This window comes from Drosophila mojavensis, unplaced genomic scaffold, assembly GCF_018153725.1.
Source record: "Drosophila mojavensis isolate 15081-1352.22 unplaced genomic scaffold, ASM1815372v1 contig_36, whole genome shotgun sequence".
NCBI lineage: Eukaryota > Metazoa > Arthropoda > Insecta > Diptera > Drosophilidae > Drosophila > Drosophila mojavensis.
The window spans coordinates 19,974,858-19,998,790 of NW_025318858.1; the positions used below are offsets into that span (position 1 = coordinate 19,974,858).

Below are 23,933 nucleotides of genomic sequence, written 5' to 3' on the forward strand. Positions count from 1 at the left end.
AAATTAAAATTGTGTCGAAATAATCATAAATTGAGTTTTAAATGAAGTATCATTCAGATTTCGAGTCATGTAACTTTTGAATTAAATTATATAGAATTTCGCATACAGAAAGAATAAATATTTTAAAATTTTTAAATAATACGCAAAAAGCCAGATTGTGGAAATTTCATATTTTAAATTATGCTAATTATGCTATTTGATGACAATGGAACGCTTTCGCCATAAAAAATTCATTTCAAGAACTAAGCTTGGCTAATGGCAGCTTTTAGCATTAAAATGAAAGAAGAAAAGGTTTAAGACAAAAAAACAATAAAATTCGGCCGTAAAAACGTAAATGAAGTGCGTCAACGGTTTTAGGTATCTTCTTAAATTTTTTTATGACCGAAACCCTTTTATTATTTAAAAGCGTATACTTAATGGCATTACGCATACGCCGCGTGCACGCATAAATCGCGCGTGTGTGTATGTAATACATCTAATGCAACAGTGTGTGTTGTTATAATTGCATTAAGAAAATATAGAAAATAATATTAATTTTTTAATATATAGTTTTATAAATATATTTTTCTGTTGTTCTATTGTTATTTTTCATCTTTCATTATGAGTTCAATTTTTGTGGCCACGTTTTTAGCACAATTAGTTTAATTAAAATAGAAAGAAAAAACATTTAAAATTCTCTATGAACTGCACACAAAAGCAGCTCAGCCAAAGCCACAATTTGAATTATAAATGCATTGGTAATTAATTGCCTCGGCATTGTATGCAGGCCTCACACAGCACACTGCACACAGCATTGCCACAATTGTACGAAAAAAGAGCGAACAAATTTAAGCTATATTAAGCGGAATTTACGGCTAAGCTGATGCAGATTAGATTAGGCCAATGCGGCTGGTGTTACGTGGATCAGTTATGAGAGCAGTGCAAGTATGAATTTGGAACATAAATTGTAATGCAGAGCGGCGGTGCTCAGCGAAGGTTAAGTTTTAGCTGTAATCTGTGCTAGCATAGCAGTTGAAGTTTATGAATATGGAGCCTACGAATATCCACAACACAGCTGCTATTCCATTTTCAATGGGTACAGGGTATACAAAAACACGTATGCCCTCTGTTCAATGTCAGTGGCATGTCACTTACAAAACATTATACAAGAGAATCCTGTTTTTTTTGTTTTTTTCGATTTACATAGAAATTAAAACTATCAGGCATTATTAAGAACTAATTTCTTATAGATACATAGATTTTTTTTTCGATTTATTTATTCTCTTAAGTTAATTTGACTTTATGATTATTAAATTCAATTAAATATTCTGGTCCTGAATAAATATTACTGCCGCCAAAGCTTTCTCATAAATAAAACAACCTCATGCTTCGCTTATCATCCAGCAAATATTCACTTTTCATATATTTTCTTAAAATTATTTATATGCATTCATTTGGCAGATTTAATTGTTTATATTTCTGCTTAAAGTTTGAATCTCCTCAATAATTGCAATAATTGAATAAAAATCTTTTGTTAATTGTAACTGATTCGGTAAGGAAAATGTATTTATATTAAATCCAAATGCAATTTTGTGTTTGACTGCGCTAAATAATTGCGAGTCAAGCTTAAACCAATTTGTTGCCCATGAAATGTTTTTGTTGCTGTAATCCCAGCATTCGCAAGAAAATCATTTGCTCTGGAATTTAAATGAAATGCGTGTGTGTGCGAGAGGGTGTGCGTATGCGTGTGTGTATGGGTGGGCTTATCTGTGTGTGTATATAAATATTCAAAAAGATTTCGCATGCGGCGCACATTTTGAATACATTTGACAATTTCTTGCTTCTTATAAGTTTTTTTTTTTATTTTGTTTTGTATTCTTCTTCTTTTTTTTTTTTGTATTGTAAGAGAAATGAGAAATATTTGCATTTACTTGAGTAGCAGCGACGTCAGAATGCAAAAATGTAATTTCCATGAAAGAGCCATGCGAAGCAGCGCAGCGCGGCCCATTGCCATCCGAATTCAAAGTGGCTGCAAGTGCACAGGCATGCGAGGCAGCTGCCGAGCCACTGCATCCCGTTTTCCAGATTTTTCAGCCACTCAAATTTGTAGGCGGGGTGAATGTCGTCGACGCCGTCTTCGTCGTCGTCGTCGTCGTCTTCGTTGGCATCTATTGTGTGGGGTTAGCAGCATTGCATTTGTATGCTGACAGCAGCTGCCTGCTGTTAAAGCAGATGCACCACCCCCACCGCACCCCATCCGCTCAACCACACACACCCATACAGACAGCCATTCACGAATGCTTGTCGCATTGCATGAAATATTTGACTTTTGATTAAAGCGCCAACTCAAGTGTTCTGCTCTGACGCTGGAGCCATAGTCCTACAGCTAGTGCTAGTCCGCTGCTGTCTGCTGTCTGATGTCTGCTGTGCTGGGCCGGAACCGGAGCCGGAGTCGTTTCGTGCTTGCCACTGTGGCACTTGACAAGATTCACTTGTCTCTCAAATGCATTTCATATTGTGTTGCATAATTTTGTGGTTTTTCTAATGTGAAATGTGTGCGCGCGCGCAAAACTCTTCGCAAGACAGCAGCAGCAGCAGCAACAGCAGCAACAACAGCAACAGCAAAGTGAAGAAGAAGAAGCTAGCAAACGCGGCGGCATTTTACAAAACTTTAGCACGAAGAAGTTGCCACCAAGTTGTTGTCCTCGTTGCGGCATTGCACAAAAATATGCATTGTCTGCTGTCTGCTGTCAAATAACTGTGCATGACCATGGAAAGTGTTGCTGGTGGTGCTCAAGCTCAAGCTGCTGCTACCTCGGCTAAATACCCTGTAGGAAAGTGATTCGAGAATAGCGGGCATAAACAGCTTTTGCCCGAAACACATTGATTGACTGTTGAGCTTGAGCTTAAAGCAAACATGGAGCTAGAGAGGAGAATTTCACCTCAAGTTCATATTTCTATATGGGAAATTTTGAATTTGTAATGTCTAAAAGGCCTTTTCTTATATGCTCAAACAATGTCTAAGAAATTCCAAATATATATAAGTATGTAAACTATGGTTCTTCTATGTATTATATATTTATAGCCAGTAAGATGCTCTATGACCTATATAAGCATTGGCAATAAATAAACATTAACAATTTACAATTTAGTAAACAAAAAATATTTATGCATAGGTAAAAATATTTCTATAATTAAATCATTTTAGTTTTTTAGTTTTTGTTATTCACACATATTTATAAAATATATAATATTAATATAATACAAATAATTAAAATCATATTCTATGATACTCAAACATACCAAAATAAAAATGTATATAAATGAAATATATATATATATTTTTTTATATATATGAAACTATATTTCCAGAAAGCATATCAGTGCTGAACATAGAATACCTACAGAGTATCAATGTAACAGGCATGCGCGTCTAAAGTAGTTTAGGGATTGAGCTCTATAACTAGCTTTAACGCTGGTGTATATTTCCTATTAATATGAAGTTTATATTTGAGCTGAATTTGAAAAACTTAAGCGCAAACAGTGTTAAAACAATTGATTTGATAGTATTACAATTTTTTTTTATATAATTAGCATTCAAGAACCCACTTACAAAGCAAATGTTAAGTCTTAAGTTTAAGACATTTCAACTTTTTACAAAAAAGAACATATAATATACACATATGTACATCCATACACACACACACGCATAGACTTACAAATTAAACTGATTTTGGTGCGCACTGCGACGAAAAATTAATCATACGCTCTGATTGGCAGCATATTCAAGGGGTGGGGTGGGGTGCAGCGGCAGCGCAACAGAAAAATGAAAGAACAAGTAAAATATTATTGCTGAACACAAAAAGCAAATTAATTTTTCATAAAAGGCAAACCGCGAAGCCGGTTTGGGACGAATGCCTGCCACGCTGCTGGCACCCGTTGGCAGCTCCGCTGCCTGTTTTGGCATCATCGTCAGCTTCGGCATCATCATCAATGCGAAAAGGCGGTTGACGGCGCTCAAGTGGTACAGCACTCACGCACTCACATTTGCACATGGAGCACACACTCACACACACACTGCCTCAGATCTCAATACACACCCTCACACTCAGCCAGAGAGCCGCAATTAATTTTCAATGCGCGCTTTATGTGCCTCCATTGCGGTTCAATGGTATTGCGAATGTGGCCTCAACTGGCTGCACAAGGTGCACAGGAGCATGCTAATTGCCAAGCCAAATAGGTGGGGAGTCAAACAGAAGGGTAAGGCAAGTAAGGCAGGTGAGCAGCGGAGAGTGGGGCTGTAGAGTACACGGCTTGATCAAAAACTCGTTAAAGGTTGTTCTTCTACCTTTTTTGTCTTTTTAATTTCCGCTCAGCTCAGCTAATTGGCTTCGTTTGTGTATTTCATAATTATTTAAGTGCACATGCATTTTTAATTGGAATAATAAAGATATCACTGGAAGAAGTTGTTATTGAAGAGTAGAATCAAAGGGTGAAGGACATAAGTATTAACTAAGTTCTTAGTACTAACGTAGTACATATATGTAAAATAGAAAGAAATTAAATTTTTTTTAAATAGTTATAAAATAGAAAGTAATAGAATAATAGAAAAACTCTCATTATCTGGGGCACTCCAAGATAAAAATGTTACATTTAAAATTTGCTTGCATTATTGTATTATTATTTTAATGATCAGAGATTACATATTTCATTGAAAAATTCTAGAAAATTTAATATAATACAGTACAGAAGTACAGGAAAAATAAGCAAGTACATCCGTATTGTTGTTGTCATTTAAAAGTTAAGTCGGAGATTCACCGGTCGTAGCAGTGAGCATGACCTTGAAAACAAAACCAATTAAATTGATCTGTATCTGTATCTGTATTTGTATCTGTATCTGTATCTGTATCTGTATCTGTATCTGTATCTGTATCTGTATCTGTATCTGTATCTGTATCTGTATCTGTATCTGTATCTGTATCTGTATCTGTATCTGTATCTGTATCTGTATCTGTATCTGTATCTGTATCTGTATCTGTATCTGTATCTGTATCTGTATCTGTATCTGTATCTGTATCTGTATCTGTATCTGTATCTGTATCTGTATCTGTATCTGTATCTGTATCTGTATCTGTATCTGTATCTGTATCTGTATCTGTATCTGTATCTGTATCTGTATCTGTATCTGTATCTGTATCTGTATCTGTATCTGTATCTGTATCTGTATCTGTATCTGTATCTGTATCTGTATCTGTATCTGTATCTGTATCTGTATCTGTATCTGTATCTGTATCTGTATCTGTATCTGTATCTGTATCTGTATCTGTATCTGTATCTGTATCTGTATCTGTATCTGTATCTGTATCTGTATCTGTATCTGTATCTGTATCTGTATCTGTATCTGTATCTGTATCTGTATCTGTATCTGTATCTGTATCCATAACTATATCTATTTAACCCGTAATAACTATATTAGGATACGCTGTCAATGTGGTTGAACGTTTGCTGACGTCACAGTTGAAAACTTATTCGCAATGATTGCGTTGTTGTCTGCCAAATTGAGCGCAAAAGCCTTGACAGCCCTACTAAATGAACCCGGTAGCAGGGGAGGGCGGACCAGCTTACAGCTCTCGGATAGGTGGTGGCTCGTGGCGCTCAACTGGGAGCTCAGGTGCCATCAGTTCCGACTCGTTTCAGTTTGAAGTTTACGCTGTTTGACAGTTTCGGTTGTGTGGCAAAAAGTTAAAACTGTTTTGCTAAAAACAATGACAACGAATACCAGAAACTGGTCGCTGGAAAGCGCGTGGGTATAAATCGAAATATTATCAAGATGCCGCCGGGTCGCGCATCTCTACTCAACTGCCCCCTACACTCTCTCTCACTTGATTATCGGGGCAAATATCTGACGTGGCAGTGTAGGAAAAGGCAGTTAAGCGTTTTGGTAAACAAGTTTTTACCTACACAAGATGTATAAATAGAAGTTTATGTATATTTATATAATGTGTGTGTGTGTGCTTGTGAAATTTATGTTGTATAATATTGGCCAGGCAAATTGGCCTTTTGGTTAGCTTGTATTTCATTTCGCTTCAACACGTTGGTCTTGTTTCGGTCTGGGTCTGAGGCGCCAGCCGCACACATATAAATAACATAAAAATGAAGCGAATTCAACCTCAAAGTTCAGTTCAAATAACCACTCAATAGATCTAACCGAAACGCTGCCAACTTTCGCATTTCATGTGCATACGAAATGCCCGCCGGCTGCCGTCAATAGACGATGAATTTAAATATGCCCCAAATTGAGTATTGGGCACGTAATAAAAAAGGGGGAAAAATAAAATAAGAAAGGGCCGGTGGTACAACAAAAAAGAAGAGGAGAAACCATTGAGTGAAGGCCAGTTCGGGCTAAGGCACAGCGCAGCCCAGCAGACAGGCCATGCGCCGGTCGATGGGGCTCCATGTTATGTATGGCATCGTAAATAAACCCTTTTTTTACTTAATCCAAATTCGTCCTCGGGGAACAATTTGTTACACAATTTAAAGAAAGAAAGGCGAACAGAAAAAATAAAAAAAACCGAAGAAAATAAAATGAAAATAAGAGGCGGTGCGCCGAGTTTAGACTTCAAGTGTGTGTGTGTTTGAGGCGGTCGGTTCGTGAAGCCGTCTAGATTTAGCCCAGGTCCGAGCTTGACCCAGCTGTGTGCCCGGGCATGGGGTCAGTTTGGCTAAATGTATCTACATATATTGTCCCTTTTCCAGCTGCAATATTTTCGCCATAAAATATTTATATATAAATGTATATACATATATATATTCTTCATTTCTTCCTTCGTCTTCCGAGTCATAAGGTTTTAAATTTCTATTTGGAAATACATTTTTGATATGAATAAATAAAATGACCCAACCGAACGGATAGATATGAAACGCAACGATTCCTTCGAGTAGAGCTTGAATTTATTCTCATTTCTGGCTCAATTTAGCAGCTAAAATTTTTAGCTATATTGGGAACTTCGCAAATAGAAATTCTAGAAAAATATAATTCTATTAGAGTTTGGCATAAAATAATTAGCTTGAGATATTTATAAATTCGTGTTAGTTGGATTCTACTGTAGTTACATAACAGTATCTTCAGCTCAAATCTGTCTATACACGAGGTTAGTTCAGCTTCCACTTCGTGCATAGTGTGAGAAAGTTTCTACTGCTCTGCTGCATTACTTTTGCTACAATTCTCAGTCGGGTGTAAGTTGCTAGCTGATTGGGCATTGAACGGACTGTGTAATCAACTAAGCTGGTAGTCCTTTATTGCCTGCCTGCCAGGATAATAAGAACAGTAGCTGTTGTGTATGGCAAAAACAATGTGGGCCGTGAATCGATGTCGACTTTCAAAAATTAGCGGAAACGGAAGCCAATCAGCAGTCAGCGGAAACCGCATTGTGTGCCGCAGTACTTCAATTTCGTGGCTTCGATTATGATGAGGCGCCAAGCCGTCGTTATACCGCTCTTTGGTCGGCCAACCATACCGCTCGCTCCCTTCGCTCCTGCAGGCAGCTGCAGCGGACTTTGGCTTTGTGGTCAGTGCCGAAAATAATGGCCAAAAGCCAAATTACGTTTCCGCCCAGTCGAGAGCTGCGCTTGGCCGGAAATTGTGAAAAATCAACTTGGTCAACGGGCACACACAGACACACTCTCTCTTTCTCTCTCTCTTTCTGTCTTTTACTCGCATATTGAACCTTTGAGCAAATTGCGTTTCATAAGGAAAATTATCGCTTAACGAGCCGATTCCAATGTAAATTCAACGTATGCCAAAAATGTTACACTACAACTACATTAAAAATCAGCTCGAGTTAAAGTCGCTGCAGTGGAAAAACTTCAGCCATCAGCCAGAATCCTTCGCATCTGGCCAAATGTCTGCGAATTTTATAATGAAATTCCACACCAGAGTTTAATTATGTCGAAGGCATTTCAGTCAAAATCGCCTTCGATGCTGGAATTCCGAGCTATTCCTATGTAAGTCTTTTTGTAATATTGCAGTTTAAATTTGCATTACACTTAAATAAATTGTAATTGGAGTGGGAGAGGGAGAGTCATGGCTGCAGCTCGATTTCCGTTTAAATAAAGAAGTTTTGTGTCGCACTCAAAGTTTAAAGTTCTCATTATAAATGAAGCTTGAAAGCTGCGGTGCTATAATATCAACAAGGCTAGAAATGTTTTGCATTTCGAATAACCCCACGATATATGTATATTTATAAAAGGTATAACATCTCAAGAGAATGAAAAATCCGATGGCGATAATGATGTATGGTTATAAGATTACCAAGAAAAATTATACAATATTCGGTATTCTATTTGGTTTTGTTTTCTGTTCTTGAAATAACAAATATATAATATACTTTATCAGTTGAGAGAATTTCATAGGTGCAATCTAATATGACATATTAATGATTACTTATACATGTAAGACAAGTCAAGACAAGTCGAAGATTATTGCAGCAAATTGCATCAAATTGCATTAAATATTTCGTTTATTGCAATTCCGAATCGCAGCTTCTTCAAAGATCAGGCACCGGAAATAATAACGACCGTCCACTTCAAGCCTCATATTCAAAGTGACTGTATTGCCATATACGAGGAAGGCACGATGAGCGCCACGATCGAGTGATGTGTCTATTAACAGTGGATGGGAGCGAGCTAACATGTATGCTCTCACTACTTCGTTCGCTGTCCAATCGCTCTATACAAATGCTTTTATAATCCTCGTTCGCTCTCAGAGCGTATCGGTTTGATCTTGCCGACGAAGACGACGCTTCAAAAACGAAGTTGGGGTAAATGCTCGTGCGTCGAGAGCTTTCTCATATCAACATACTTACATATGCATATAAGCAACCGCTAGGAAATCAATCTGTCTCTTATATGAATCAACATTTAGATGAAGATTCTGTTAATTCTATTATTTTATATTAAGTATATTATATATTCTATTAAATTATATTTCATTTAGTTTTCACATTTAAAAAAATATTTATGCAATTTTTTTTCCACTAAGAGTTAATCAAAGCTAACTATCAAGTATAATGCCTTAAGTTTTAAGTTTTGAGCAGGAATATTGTAAGATATCTTTGCAACTTTTGAAGGCAGTTCACAAAGTTGGCATCAACTATCTCCTCTTTTATATTCTTGTTAAATAATTCACTTGGCTGCCAGGTGGAGCAAGCATTGGAGAGATATCTCGATAAAATTCATCCAGCATAGTTCGTACCTTATCTGAGTTTACGTGATCGCACGTATGCGCATTCGTTAGCCTTGCGTGCAAATCCTGCACAGGACATAAATTTAAAAAAAAAAAAAAAAAACTAGAATTAAGAATAAAGAATGGAAAAGAACGGTGTCCCCAATGGCCGGGCCGGCTCAGGCGGAACGTGAGCGAGTTTTGAGTAAATGTCGTCCACGAGCTGAAAACTGCAAAACTGTGGAACAAACTGTTGCTGCCAGCATATTCGATAATTAAATAGGCCAACCAAATGCTAACAGTGTGAATGCTGTTTAACTCTTGCTACTGAGGCGGCTGAGTTAAAGTTGGAGCTGGAGCCGGAGCTGCTTGTGAAATTAAATAAGTTGGCGGCAACCGCTAACGAGAAAGGTGTCTGGCACTAGGAATTAATGTGGCGGTTATGTGAAGCCCCTGGCAGTGGCTGCGGCTGAACGACCAACACCACCGACACCACCAGCCACAGCAACGCCAGCAACGGCAACGGCAACGGCAACGGCAACGGATGCGGAAGCCTGCGCAGCGACGGCGCGTAAAATTGCAGGCGCACATGTGTTCAGAGTTTAATCTGTTTAGGCAACACGAGCGCCTGCCGACAACTTGCAAAACTTCTTCACTGGCGGCAAACAAGGTAACACTAACTTTACCTGGCAGCCAGCTGCCACACACACACACACACACACACACACCCGCACACAGAACGCACAAAATAATGCACTAAACGCTGAAAATGAAATACAAGGCATTTTATCAGCTCAGCCACACCCCTTGTTAACCGCCGCCCACACCTCTTGCCTGCTCAAAACATAGACACTAAAAATGTTTAAGTTTCTGAATTTATTTTCAATATTGAGCAAAAGTCTAGCGCCTGCTCGCTACTCAAACTTAATTCTTAATGCAATTTTCTTTTGTTCTTTTGTTTTTTCTTTAAGTCTCAAAATTGGGAAGAATTTGACAACGCAACTTTCTCTAGTTGAACGAAGATTTAATAAGGTAGTCAGATATTAAGAAGCCTGATACAATTGGAAGTTCTGCTCAAAAACGTATTCAAAAATATTTTAAAATGTTTCTCGAATTTTTGTAAAACTTTTTCGACAAGTTGATTAAATTCCTAAATTCTCTAAAGAGCGGGAAAATAAGAAACTAATCAATTTTTATAGCTCAAGCTTCGTTTTAGTGCAAAGATATCAATAATTTCAGATCTCATATCTCATCTCACTTTTGCATATTATTTCCAAATTTAAAAAAATATATATAATAATAAAACGAATAAATCATAAATGGATGGAACTGTAATGCAATGTAATTGAAACTTCTCCTTGACTTAAATTGATTTCACATTGCCATTTTCTACTACGCCTATCTATCTCGAGACGAATAAGGACTAAACCAACCCTAGTCCATGCGTTAATTAAAGTCAGTTTAGCAAAAATTTAAATTCGACAATAGTAAATACGAGTAATACGAACAAACCACATAGAGCAGAGACAACAATTTGGCCATGTTTGCTGGCAGCCGGACAAAATGCTGGGTAGCTAGGAAAATGCTGGGAAAAATGCTGGGCAAATGCTGTTGGCGCACAGAAGCCATCAGCAGTCAGTTGTGTTTGCGCAGCCGTGAGTAAAAAATTTAAAAACATAAACGGAAATTACCACAAAATAGAAGCCACAGACCCTACCATATACCCCTCGCTCACACAGCACACACACACACACACACACACACACACACACACACACACACACACACACACACACCAACACATGTAGACCAGAATGTTGTTGTTGTTGCTATGCCGCAATCTAACAGGACAATCTTTTGATTAACATTCTTGGCATTTTGGGGGGAAATTAGTTTTTATGTTTATTACCTGAGCCATTACATGGCATGGAAAATGAACTTGTTGAGAGCATTTGCTCTTAATACCCTGTAATCGTAAGAGCATGATAGAGGCTGACTGCGATGTGGCATATGATATAGAACAAAATGAATATATTTTATTTGTATACCATATAAAAACATTTTTTTGAAATCAATTTATAATTGTTTGTATTTGGATATCTGCTGTAAAAAATATATAAAAAAAAAGTTTCTAAACATGTTTTTCAAAAATTTACTTTAATAAAATTTATTCATAGTCAAGTCAACAGATTATAATTAAATAAATAAACGAAAAACAAAATGTACTTAATTTATAATTGTTTTACTTTTCTTGATTTAAGCACTTGTATTTTACCTTACATCTTGCGACTGTAGTAAACTGTAGTACTCATCTCCCTGGGTATCTGCCTGTCCAGCTGTCGTGCCTCAAGCTCTCGCCAGCTCCTGCTGTCGTCGTTTTTCGTGCTGCATTTTTAGCTTTTGATATGATATAGCAAAAGTCCATTTGGCTGCTGGCCGGTGAAAAGAAATGATCGCAATCAATACTTTCTGGGTCGAAAGCGGTTGAGTTTAATTAATGCAAATGCTAGCTGGTCGTTGATTTTAATTTAGATTGGAGAGAGCGACTCGCATTACGTAAATGCAGAATGAGACAACGAAATTCCCCGAGTTTTCTCTAAAATTGGCAGCACACGGACCAAGTCTTTTCTATTCAATTAGGTAATTAAATATCTGTGTCGAGCTTTGTGATTTACGTGCAGACGTATGTCAATGACGCACATACGTTGCTATGTGATATTCATAAATGTTGAGTTCATTTCGCAAATATAAGCCGACATTTTAATTAACTAATCAAAAGCAACGTGTTGCCTTGGCTCTCGGCCGTATACATATTTGCCTTCTATTTGTTCGTACATACATAAATTCAATTTTCGTCTTTACGGTAATCGCATTTGGCCATGAATTTTCCGGCTCCGGTTCTTACTCACTCTGCCGCTCTGTCTCTCTCCTCTCTCTGTATGGTAGGCCTGCGGGCATTCTATTGCAGCTGCATTTGGCATTTTGGGTCTGCCTAAGCCTGCCGAGCGTTCCCAGTAGCTGCATGCATCATGTTGCAAGCCACATGCCAAATGCCTCCTGCCGCCTGCTGCCTGCTGCATGGCTGTAAATCAGTGGGAATTATTTGTCACATGCACACAACTTATGCAAAGATAACGTATATTAATTTTGCACCTGGCCCAAAATGTAACCAAGAACTGCATCAAAAATGCCAGAGGCAATTTATTAGTTATGAATATTAGAAATTTCATGTTTTCCTCACATTAAATTTGCCCATGATAAATTCTCGTCTGTCTACGGAATTGCGTTAAATTGTTGCCTTTAATTAAAAGCAAATATGAGAATTATCTCTAAGCAGACAGCCCTTTCATTTTCATCCTTTTTTTTTTTTTTTTTTTGTCTTTTCTTGCATAATATTTAAATTAAATATGCATAAATTTTGGAGCCGTAATTGGTTTAATTTTGAATTTAAATAGAAAGTGTTTTTGACTTGTTTTGATTTGATCTGCTTTGTAAGCAGTGATTTTCTGAAACTTGAAGTCTGCTTTTAATCAGGTGAAATTAAATTCAACAGCAGGCGAAAATACTGCAGTGCGCTGTAAGGATATTTCAAATATTAATATTAGTATTAGTGAATCAAGCCCATAAATAAAAAAATAAAACAATAATTTTTTGCTGGCTACCTCTGGGCGCTTCTGAAGAACTGTTCAAACTCTTTAAACATGTGAAAATGCAAGAAAAATCGTTCGTAACATAATATATAGATTTAATCAATTTTATAATTAAATGCAGTTTTTTGTATGGATATTCATAAAGTTTTAAATTATCAATAGCTTAAAAAGCTGCTGAAAAATATTTATCAAAAATCGTATCACTCTTATTTAGTCACTGGTAAAAAATTAGATTTACCATGCATTTTTTCATGGAATTCATATATATTTAATCTCTATAAAAATTAAAACAAGCCACAATTGTGAGTGTGTATAATGGAGTATTAATATTGAAGCATTTTGCTTACTTGTTGCGATGCGCCAGGCGCTTACATTGATGATAAGCAGCCCATTTGGCAGCTGCAATAAAAAGCAACAACAATCAGCGAAATATGAAACATAGCTTGCATTAAAAGTATTACCTTTTTGCTCATCTTCCGCAGCTACCCGCGCTCCACCGTCATCTATGCATGAGCATATATACATAATAAAAGGAACAAAGCGGAAATGCTTTCAAGTGTAATGATAAATGAACGCAAACTCTGAACATAAATCAACACGGTGGGTATAGGTTGGAAGATGAACTGGATGCTGGGTTGGTGTTGGCTCTAGGGTTGGGGCTGGGGTCTGCAGTTGGGTTCCAGATGCACCTCAGGCAGAGCTATGATGCTGCTGCTGCTGCCGCTGATGGGTTAAGCCCAACTTCAGTGGCAAACTAACTGCAAACGGGCTTGTCCCTGTCCTGCGCTTCCTGCTGCTCCCGCTTTTTGGATGATTTAAGCGTCGCTGCCCGACTCCAAATGTGTTGTGGGAAATATGCATGAAAGCAAACGCCGGTAAAAAAATACAACGAAATTTGTATATACATATATAAATGCACGCATATAGCACAATATTTTTAATTTTTCACATTTTTGCCAGAAAAAAAGAACGAAATGGAAATGAAAATGAAAATAAAAATGCAAAACAATAAAAGTTCAGCGAAAGGTGCAGCTGCCACGCCCACAGCCACAGACACACACACGGCGTAGCCCGCAGGGGGAGGCGCGCCTCTCCCTTCAGGCCACAGGCAATATAAGTCACCCATGTGGGCCATTGCACACATACTCACACTCACACTCACATTCACATTCACATTCACCGAGTCGCATCCGTTTCGGGTTGAAACATTTTTTTCGAAATTGCATTGTGAATAATGTAGTGTTAATTCTCGTGAGTGCCATGTTCCCTGTTTTATGGGTTTAATGCTTTTGTTTATTGGTCTGCTGTTGCATACGGAGTCCGAGGATTCCGAGGAGATTGGCCAAGTAGGACTCCAGCAGTCCTGCAGCTGACTGGCCAAAGCTGGGCCGTTGCGTTTCTGCTTTTGACACTTGACAAGAAAATGCATTTCGCCTGGCATTTGACTTTTAGTTTTCCCTTGTTCCAACCGAACATTGTCGTAAATTAAATTGAAATTCCATTTCAGCCCCCACAAATTATTAATTGCCAAATAATAAAAGCAAAGGAATGTCATAAATATTGATAGCAAATGACAGACAAATGCCAAACCTTCAGCCTAATGGCAGCCTAACACGACTTCCATTTCCATTTGCACAAACTTTATTTTTGGGTTTTTTTTTTTTTTTTTTTTTTTGCTCAGAAATACATGTCAAATTCAAATTTGATGTAGAAGCAAATAAAACTTTGAAATATTTACAAGAATTTGCACTGAAACTTTTACAGTAAATATTTGTTTCTCTTTGTGGTCTTTTTAAGTTGAATCAGCAGCCTGATAATATTTTCTTTAAATATAAATATGCTTACAAGTTATATAGCATACTATTGAGGGCAAATTATATATTCTATATAATATAGGTACCCTCCATATATTTTACATCTGAATAAAATATGTTTATTCCATTTTTATTCTTTTCAATATAAATATTAAAATTTCAATGCAAATTTATTATTAATCAATAATCAACGTAGTTGTGAAATATAACTCTATAAAGAAACATTTGTTTTAGCTTGGAAAAAAAAAATAAATAGAAATAATAGTAATTTTTGCATATTTTAATTTTTTAAAGATAGTCACAAAATTAAAAAATATTAAATATTAGAGCCACTAAATCTTTCATTTATTAATATAAATTACTTATATAACAGCTAACATAATTTATTATTTAATGTAATAAATATTTTATTCCTAGCCTCCAATATATATAACTTATATAACACATATACATATACAATTCATAAAACATTTATTCAATGCAATAATTTGTTATAGTGTATTTACCTTTCGTCATTCAGCTCCCAATTTTGTTTACCCATTTTTTTTTTTCATTCATTTATAGTATTGTCTACCTTTATCTGGTGATGTATAAAGCAAAATTTATGGCACTGTCCGACACTTAAATTGATTTTTTATCGCCTTTCAACACGGCAAACTTGTTGTTGCCATGCATAAATTACAAGTGAGTTACTAATGGAGAATCAATAATTATGATTGACAGTGTATCTCGTACGCTCGCAGCTCGAATCGCAGTCGCATATTAATGAGTGCATTTACCAACACTATTTTTACCAAGCTGGAGCGGAATTCAATTGGACAGTAATATTCCAAGCCATTCATAAAGTCAAGGACTCCTTAGTAGATATTCAGATTACCCCACGTTTTGATTTACTAAAAGTTATTTTGTCATTTTCAGTGCTAATATACACATTTGGCATTTGCGTAAAATTAAAATGTTACTAGAATTATTTTTAATAAAATTATCAATGTCGATTCATTATGCGCTTATAATGCTTTTTTGTGTTCCAATTGTAATTGAAATGTCAATTCCAAAAACATGAATATATATTTGATAAACACTTTAAATGAGATTTTTAAATTCGTTTTTGCAATTTTCAGTTAACTTTGCAATGCGTTTGTCTCTTAGGTAAGTTCTGACAAAGTTCGATTTTATGTGTTTACTTTATTTTTTGTCAAAAGTCTTTACCACAGTTATTTACAATGTAAGCATACCATATAGTTAAATGTATGTATCTGTGTGAGAAGAAATTTTTGAGAATAAAATTACATTTGCTACAGACCAAATTTAATAAGAATTTTCGATTGAGTTTTTGTTACATTTTATTCAATTGCTTGCTTGCGACAGGTAAGATCTGTATGACGTTGAAATGATTTACTTGGAAATACCCTGGGACTAATGAATATTTATATATTATGAATGCTGCAGTTGAGAGTGAGTAGTTTGAATATACTCTTTAATATAAGCTGCAGATCGTAAGTGTTTAGATTCATATATATGTATATTACAAATTATATTATTATGATATATTTTAAAATAGTATTATATGTAATATTACGTTAGGTTTTCTAGAGCTTCAAGCATAGCTGCAAGAAAAAACCTGATACAAAATTTTAAGAAAAATAATAACAAAGTGCTTAATTCTTAAATCATTCTCAATTTTAGATTAATTCTAATCTCTAATAAATAAATAAAATAGTCGACTCACATTCAATACAGGAAGCATAGTAAATACGTTTGAATTTCTGCTCAAGGCAAAAGTAATCACTAAAATACATTCCTATTATTTAAATTTCTTACAGGATATTCAATGATAGAAATTGAACAATTTTTAACAGACATTTAAATTACTGCTGCAGGCCTAATGAATCCGTAAGAATTTGCCAAGTTATTTAAAATTTTCATATCCAATAATAATGCCGCAATAATAAAGCGATTCAAAATGTTTGAACTAAACACTTTAAGCACACGCACACACAGATGAAAACATGTATATGGACACACACATGCATGCACATGTGAACATCTGGCGTTTGATGCTGGAATCAACAATTTTAATAATTTCGTTTTATGAGAATTGTGCTCGGGTTAAATGATTCGAAAAGAATGCAGGGAAGCAAAACTCGTAGCATTTTATGACTGTTTTTTTTTTCCGCTGTTGAGCGCAACCAACAGAGCTCATCAGCCTCCAGTAACTTCATTGTTGTCATGTGTGAGCAGCGGCTGGCCTTCAAATGTTTTCGGGTTTCATTCCGCTGACTTTTCAATCAGGTTGAAAGCTGCGTATGCCTTGAGATTCCTAATCAGGAAAATCTCTTTTAAATGCGTCCACTAATTGCAAAACTGTTGGGGATAATCATAGAGAGAATGAGCTCTGTCAGCTCCTCTTCCCCTATCCAAGACCCTTCAGCTACACTCACAAACTAATCAAGAGGCGCGCTTTGTTTTAGACATACGAACTTATTGAGATCGAGGTCGAGGGGTTTCTCTATGCGAAAACATTTCTCCGGCTAAGAAGCAATTATCGCAGATAGGAAAAGAGTTTTTCCACTTGTTTTGCGGCAAGTTTTTTGGGATAACTTTTGCTTCTGGTTCCAGGCGCTGCCCTTGCCCCTGCAGCAGCCCCTGCCCTAGCAAAGGTTCTGTTTGTGAAGCACGTTTATCAGTGGCCAAGTTTTTACTACTGGCTGTGGTCCTCGTCTGTTCATTGTTAACTTTTCTGCCTTACTAATGGCTATCAGAGATAAGTTCGACTACAAGCCAAAGTTTTATTTTGTAAGCAACGTTGTTAATCTGTCGAGCATGTGTAGAAATGGGCGTGGCAGGGGCAGTGGCAGCGGTGGGAGGGCGACGAGTGCTTTTAAAAAGTTATCAACAAGCGTTCAGCCAGAGATACGAGTCTTCTGTTAAGACATATACTCCCTACACATGTTACGGACACACACACACACACATTTACATGGTGCTAATCAAGTGCATTTGTATGTAGCTTGTCGGCTTGATTTGCAACTTGTAGCATGCCACCTGCGTGGTTTCTGACTTATGGTGCGAGTGTGTTTCCCTAATCAGGGAAATGTGTTAGATTAACGAATTTGCACACTTTGCTATTAGGGATTAAAGAGGAAAGCATTTAATGAGGAATTACCCTTAATACAACCCTTAATACTGCCTACTAAGCCGATAATTACTGAAAGCTACGACATGATTGCATTTGCTGCTGGTAAGTCAACTACTACGATTTGCTAATGCTACTACTATTTGGTGCAACCAATTATTCTACTAGTGTGTACTACTTCCTCTACTGCTATCTATATCTACTGTTGATACTATTTAATATTAAACTCTTGATATTTACAACAACTACTATTTTCTATTATTTTACTACTTCTACTACTATTTATCATTACTACTACTGCTACTACATACCTATACAACTACTACTTTGGTTAGCAACAACAAATATTAACTTATCTACTACAATTTGTCATTAATACTACTACTACTAATACTATTACTACTATTATGTACATACCTCTACATACTACATATTACTATTTCCATTTAGCCTTGCATAAAATGCATAAAAATAATGCATAAAATTAAAATTTTCCAATACTATTATTCTGACTTTATTACTACTTACTATTATGACTTAACTACCACTACTATTTATTCCAACTACAATGGCTACTATTTGTCAATCTCTTAATAGATTATTATAATGAATGCTTATATTATGCTACTGCTCCTATTTTCATATATTACATACTATTATTACAACTTATTTCTCTTCTATTACTATTTATAATTTATTCCAGAAATAATTTTTTATATATATATACTAAAATTTCTATGCAAAAGTATAGCTATGCAGTATTTTAAAATTGTATTATTACTTTAATTATTCATTATAATTCATTAGCTGTAGATCTTTATAAAACGATTTAAATCAATTTCATTTTTCAATAAATTTTTACTTGATTCGCATTTACAACAGCTTTAAAATAAAATTTTAATCAGCTGCAGAAAATTGAAATTCTCTGATGGCGCCCGGAAATATGCAGTACATACATACGTATGTCTATAAAATATATATGTATGCAAATACTTGCGTGTGTGTGTGTGTGCTTGTGTGGGCACAAGTTGGCTTCTAGCTGGGCTGTTGGGCAGGTGAATAGACAGCTAGATTGTGTATGATGAGATTATTTGAATTACCTTTGCAATCAAATTGACACCACATAGACGTACCGTAACGGACAGCGGACTGACTGGGACAGACAGCTGGACGGACGTCTGGAAACAGACGGCGCAAAGTAAATGCGACGTATGCAAGTGCAGAGAAGCAGTGAGCGAAAGAGAAAGAGAGGGGGAACGAGAGACAGTAGAAGAAATTCTAGTTTGATGGGCAGTCAAGACTATACATTATCTATATATATACATACATACATGTATATGTGTAGGCAGATGCCCTGTGTCTAACTAAATAATTCAAATAAAATTTTCACTAATGCCCCAATACACAAACTTCCTGAGCTCTCGGCTCAGAGTAGGCTGTTAATGAGCAGCAGTCGAGATGCGAAGCAGCAGCCGGAGAAGTATTCACAATTGTTATAGAATCTGAGCGAGAGAAAACACATTTCAAGTAAAATGTCGGAATTGAAATTTGATGAGAAGTGCAGCGAATTTGATTTGGAGTCCACAGAGGAGTTATTTGACCGCATGAACTTGCAGGAGCAGGATGAGGAGAACTTGTCGTTCGAGGACGACGAGAGCACGCTGAAGCAGCATCAGCTGGACCAGGATCTGGAGCAGGTGCAGCGTCGCCAGAGCATTGTCTTCGAGAACGCTCAGAAGCAGGTGGCTGTGCTCGAGAATCTGCTGAAGACCGTCGAGCCGGACTGGCAGAAGGCCGTGGAGAAGCGAATGACTGCCGGGGAGTGCCCGCCGCCGCAGGCCTATCGCTTCAAGGACATCTATGAGCGCAAGAAGCAGCAGCTGCGGCAGCAGCACCTCGCGGAGGAGCGTGCTAAGCGCCAGTTTCACAGCCGTCCGATGCCCAACTTTAGTCGGGCCCATCGTTATCTGGCCAATAGGCCGACTGTGCATCGCATCACCTGTGCGGTCACGCCCAATGTGCTGAAGACGTCGCGACAAATGCTGCTCAAGCGTAAGCAAAAGATCGAGCAGATGCAGCGCGAGCAGGAGGAGCTGCAGAAAGTCAATATGTATCCCAAGCCGAAGCCGGTGCCCAAGTTTAAGCCGGCTCCATTGAAGCCGGCCAATGCTCCGTTGCAGCTGGAAGTCAAGCCGTTCCGTCTGTCCACTGAACTGCGCGCCGAGCAGCGCAAAATCTTCAATGCTCAGACACTTCAGGCGCAGGAGGCCAAGCGCCGTCAGCTGGAGGAGCAGCGCAAGCGACGCGAGGAGGAAGAATTCCAAAAGCAGCGCCAACTGGCCACTTTTCGTGCTCGTCCCAATCCCTTCAAGTATCAGTTTGGCGGAAGTGCCACGAACTAGTGGATCTCATGTTTTGGTTATTTGATTAGTTGATTGCAAATCTGTAAATTGTTTTTCGTTAGTTTCGAGTTGCCTGTTTCTTATTGTTAATATATTAAATTTATTATAGTTCAGCCAACGTTTTCCTTCTTGAAATGTGGTTCATGACGGATAATAATATGATTTATTAAATTTATTATATTTAAATATAAGTAGTATATGTTTATCAGTATCAGCTTAACCATACAATTTCATTTAGAGTAAATGAGCACGACACATCCAAACAGTCGATAAACTTAAGAGATCTTATAAGGATGTTTTTCAGCTGTGTCAAACCATATATAATTGCAATATAATTTTCCTACTATATTTTGTTTATAATTCACTTAATATGTAATTGATATTCTTATTTATTTTTTTATACAAATCATAAATTTATTATAAAATTCTATATTTATTTCAAATAAATATTTCTGTTAACATATCATAACACTTTCATTTTCAAATTCATATTAAAATTCTGTGCTTTTTTTTATATACATATACCTAAAATTTATTCCCTTTCTATGTTATTTATTTTTCTATTTTATTTATATATTTTTTTATAACTCAATTTTGTTAAAATTTTATATATACTTCAAATTTATTTCATATAAATATTATTGTTAAAAAATCCTAACAAATTCATTTTGAAATTTTATACATATACATATATTTAAAATTTGTTTCCCATTTATTTTATTTATTTATTTATTTTTGTTTTTACAAGTCATACCAAATATTTGTTAAAATTCTATATGTACTTTAAATGTATTTCAGATAAATATTTTTGCTTACAAATCAAAACAAATTCATTTTGAAATATTTTCCCACTATCAAAAATATTTACCTAAAAGAATTTCGCTTAGATACCGCCCCAAACTCCAGTGCCAATGCCAATGCCAATGCCAATGCCAATGCTAACTGCCAGCTAGAAGAAAATTTCACTCAAGGCATATTTTCGGACGCTTTGAAGTAAAAGGCCAACCACCTTGTTTGACTTTGGCAGCCTTTGCCTTTGGCTTTAATAACTTATGCTGAACACGGGCTGCAAGCAGAGGGCGAAGATGGATAATTAAATCCATTTTTATGTAAGGAGCTGCTTGTGTGTGTGCGTGTGTGTGTTTTTGCTGAAGGACGTCTTAAATTTCAATAATCATTTGCACACATGTGTGCACATTCAATTTGTTCATTTAAAATAGCTCAGGTCGAGGCTCCCTTCATCAATCAAACGGTTGCCATCAATTCCTATACCCCGCCCCCAAGCCGAAAGCCAAATGCCCGCCCACGTGTTTCAGTACATACAATTTGTTGTAAGTGTATCAATTGATGCGCTTCGCATATATGTATGTATGCATGCATGTGTGTGTGTGTTTGTGTGGCCCGCATGTCTCTACAAGCGCGTGTGAGTGTGTGTGCTGTGGACGTCACATAATCAAAAGCACAAATACTAAAACAAGCACTCAAACTGTCAAAGCAATGATTGATAGTGTTGACATTCGCTTTTTGGCTTCAGCTGGCAGCTCGTGAGTTTTTGTGCATTGAATTCCGTTAATGGGACGTTTGGCGATTCTATACAACGTGCCCCACCCAGCCGCCTTCTCATCACTACCCTCTCCACCTACGTTCTCACCTGGCTTTCAGTTGAATGATGAATTGCATTGCGTTTGCTCCGCCGATACGAAGGTTGAGTGAAATTTGTATTTATTGTAAATTTTGCTGAGTAAGTTTAAAGGTGAGCTTCCATTAAAACAATATTAAATAACAGTGTTTTATCACGCCATGTCATTGTTTGCTTCAATTCAATATGAATTTTTTTTTTTTTTTCAAATTTATTTTGCAAATTAATCCGAGCAAAATATCATATTTGTGCTGTGGGCTGTTTTTTATAACAATTATGTATATATAAACTTTTTTTTTTTTTGCTTTGCCAAATGAAACAAATTAATAATTAGTATTCAGTAGATTTGCATATAAAAATATAATTAAACTACATTCAATATTAAATACTTGCTGAAGTAAAGTACAATTTTTTTATTGTTAAGCTAATGTATCAGTTTATCTATAATCGGCTTATATATTTTTTGTATTTACTTTTAAACTTTTATTTATTTATTAATTTTTTTAATATAATTTTATATTTCTGCTTATATGTATTAGTTGGCATATAAAATATGGTACAAAAACGATAATGTTAAAACAACATTTTCAGCCTCCCCGCTATCGGTTAACTCCAAACTGTGCTATCGGTTAACAGTATAACAGTTTACTTTAACGCTGTTGACAATAGGTGGCGGAGTGTTACGTTAACAGAGTATGTTAAGTTAACATTTGAAGAGCTTGCAAAGCAAGAATAATAATAAATATATTTTATTCATAAAAAGTGCATATACATAAAAATTAAAAATAACAAACTTTTTATTTACACAAAATATTAAAGTATACGGAAATCTTGTATTTGGGATATATGTTCTAAAAATAACAAGAGGCACCAACGGTGCAGTTGAAGCAGGAACAATGTGCCAAATTTGATAAGCTTGTGCAAGAGTACATGTGTGTGTGTCAGTGCGTACAAAGCGTGTGTGTTTGAGGGCATGGGGAGTGGTATGAGTTTACGTTCAGTTTTTATGCATGGGTGGCGCGTTAAATGAGACGCTTTTGGGCGCTAGCAAAGGGGGGAGGCCGTGAGAGCGGGCTGGCTGGCTGGTAGGGATTCGATTGCGTTGGCGACTCGCCGACAATCTGCAGAGTTTCTCTGGCTTTTTGTTTGCGGCTTGGCACAGTGGAATTTAATAACGCGCTGATGCATGCAAAATAACGCATAAAAACATAAAAATGCACACGCAAAAAAAAGGGGCAAACAAATTACAACACACATACATATACATACAGCCGCACAACCACAACAAAACAATTGGGGAAGGGTGACTGAGATAGTGAGAGAGTGAGAGACGGGCGAGGATGAGGCTTCTGCAATGTGAGCGCTTCAGTAGCTGCAGTAAAACAATTTTCGCAGTCAATTTTCCTTTATGAGCGGAAAATATTTCGCTGTGAAAATATGATGCGCATATTGGCAGCCATCAGTCGAGGCTCCAAGTGCTCCTCCACTACCCTCCCCTTGGGGCATTCTATGCAAAAAGAAAAAGACAAGACTGCTGCGTGCTCCACTTTAATTGAAACGCCAAATACTGCATTAAATCAATCGCCAACAAAATGAAACAACAAATTTCAATCGGATAGTTAAAAAGAACAAAGTCCGCATAAAAAAAGTGCTAAAAAAGTTGCCGAATTGCGACATCAAAACCGGCAAAGGTAAAGGCAGACTCAGACTCAGACTCAGACGCAAACGCATTTGGCTGCAGCAAGTCAAAGTCATTAAAAAGTAATGCCAAGTCGTCAGCCAGCCACGCCCCTCATACTACAATTGCCTCTCAACTCCTTCGCTAGCAGGCGCGCCATTAATGATGGATTGTTCGCCCGAGTTCCGTATACCGAGTCGACTCGACTGTTGCGCTATCAAAACGAAAAAGAAGAAGAAAAAATAAAAAAATGATTTGATGAAAACATTTGAAATTTTTATCGGGTGCAAATTTATGCAGAACTGTTGATGTCATCGCTCAGACCCCTTCACCTTCCGTCCACCTCCCCCCTCGCCATCGCAAAAATGATGACGATGCGAGTGACGTTGAAATATGAAGCGACATTACCTAC

At 36.7% G+C, this 23,933-nt stretch overlaps 1 protein-coding gene and 2 long non-coding RNA genes across 4 annotated transcripts; 2 read left to right on the forward strand and 1 right to left on the reverse strand.

Moving 5' to 3' along the window:
* Positions 1-11,423: 11,423 nt before the first annotated feature.
* Positions 11,424-12,767, reverse strand: LOC26527324. Its single transcript, XR_006357156.1, has 2 exons — positions 12,444-12,767; positions 11,424-12,378 (listed from the first exon to the last, which is right to left on the reverse strand). It is a non-coding gene; the product is annotated as an uncharacterized LOC26527324 (long non-coding RNA).
* A 1,761-nt stretch (positions 12,768-14,528) lies between these two features.
* On the forward strand, positions 14,529-15,754 carry LOC26527880. 2 transcript variants are annotated; one of them, XR_001449457.3, is made up of 3 exons: positions 14,529-14,615; positions 15,231-15,350; positions 15,410-15,754. It is a non-coding gene; the product is annotated as an uncharacterized LOC26527880 (long non-coding RNA). The 2 variants fall into 2 exon arrangements; XR_006357155.1 differs by having other exon boundaries at positions 14,537-14,748.
* Positions 15,755-19,246: 3,492 nt separating this feature from the next.
* LOC6577379 (zinc finger protein 853) lies at positions 19,247-20,317 on the forward strand. Its single transcript, XM_002003310.4, has one exon. It carries the CDS (start codon positions 19,335-19,337, stop codon positions 20,202-20,204), a length of 870 nt encoding a protein of 289 aa, XP_002003346.1. The 5' UTR covers positions 19,247-19,334; the 3' UTR covers positions 20,205-20,317.
* Positions 20,318-23,933: the final 3,616 nt, after the last annotated feature.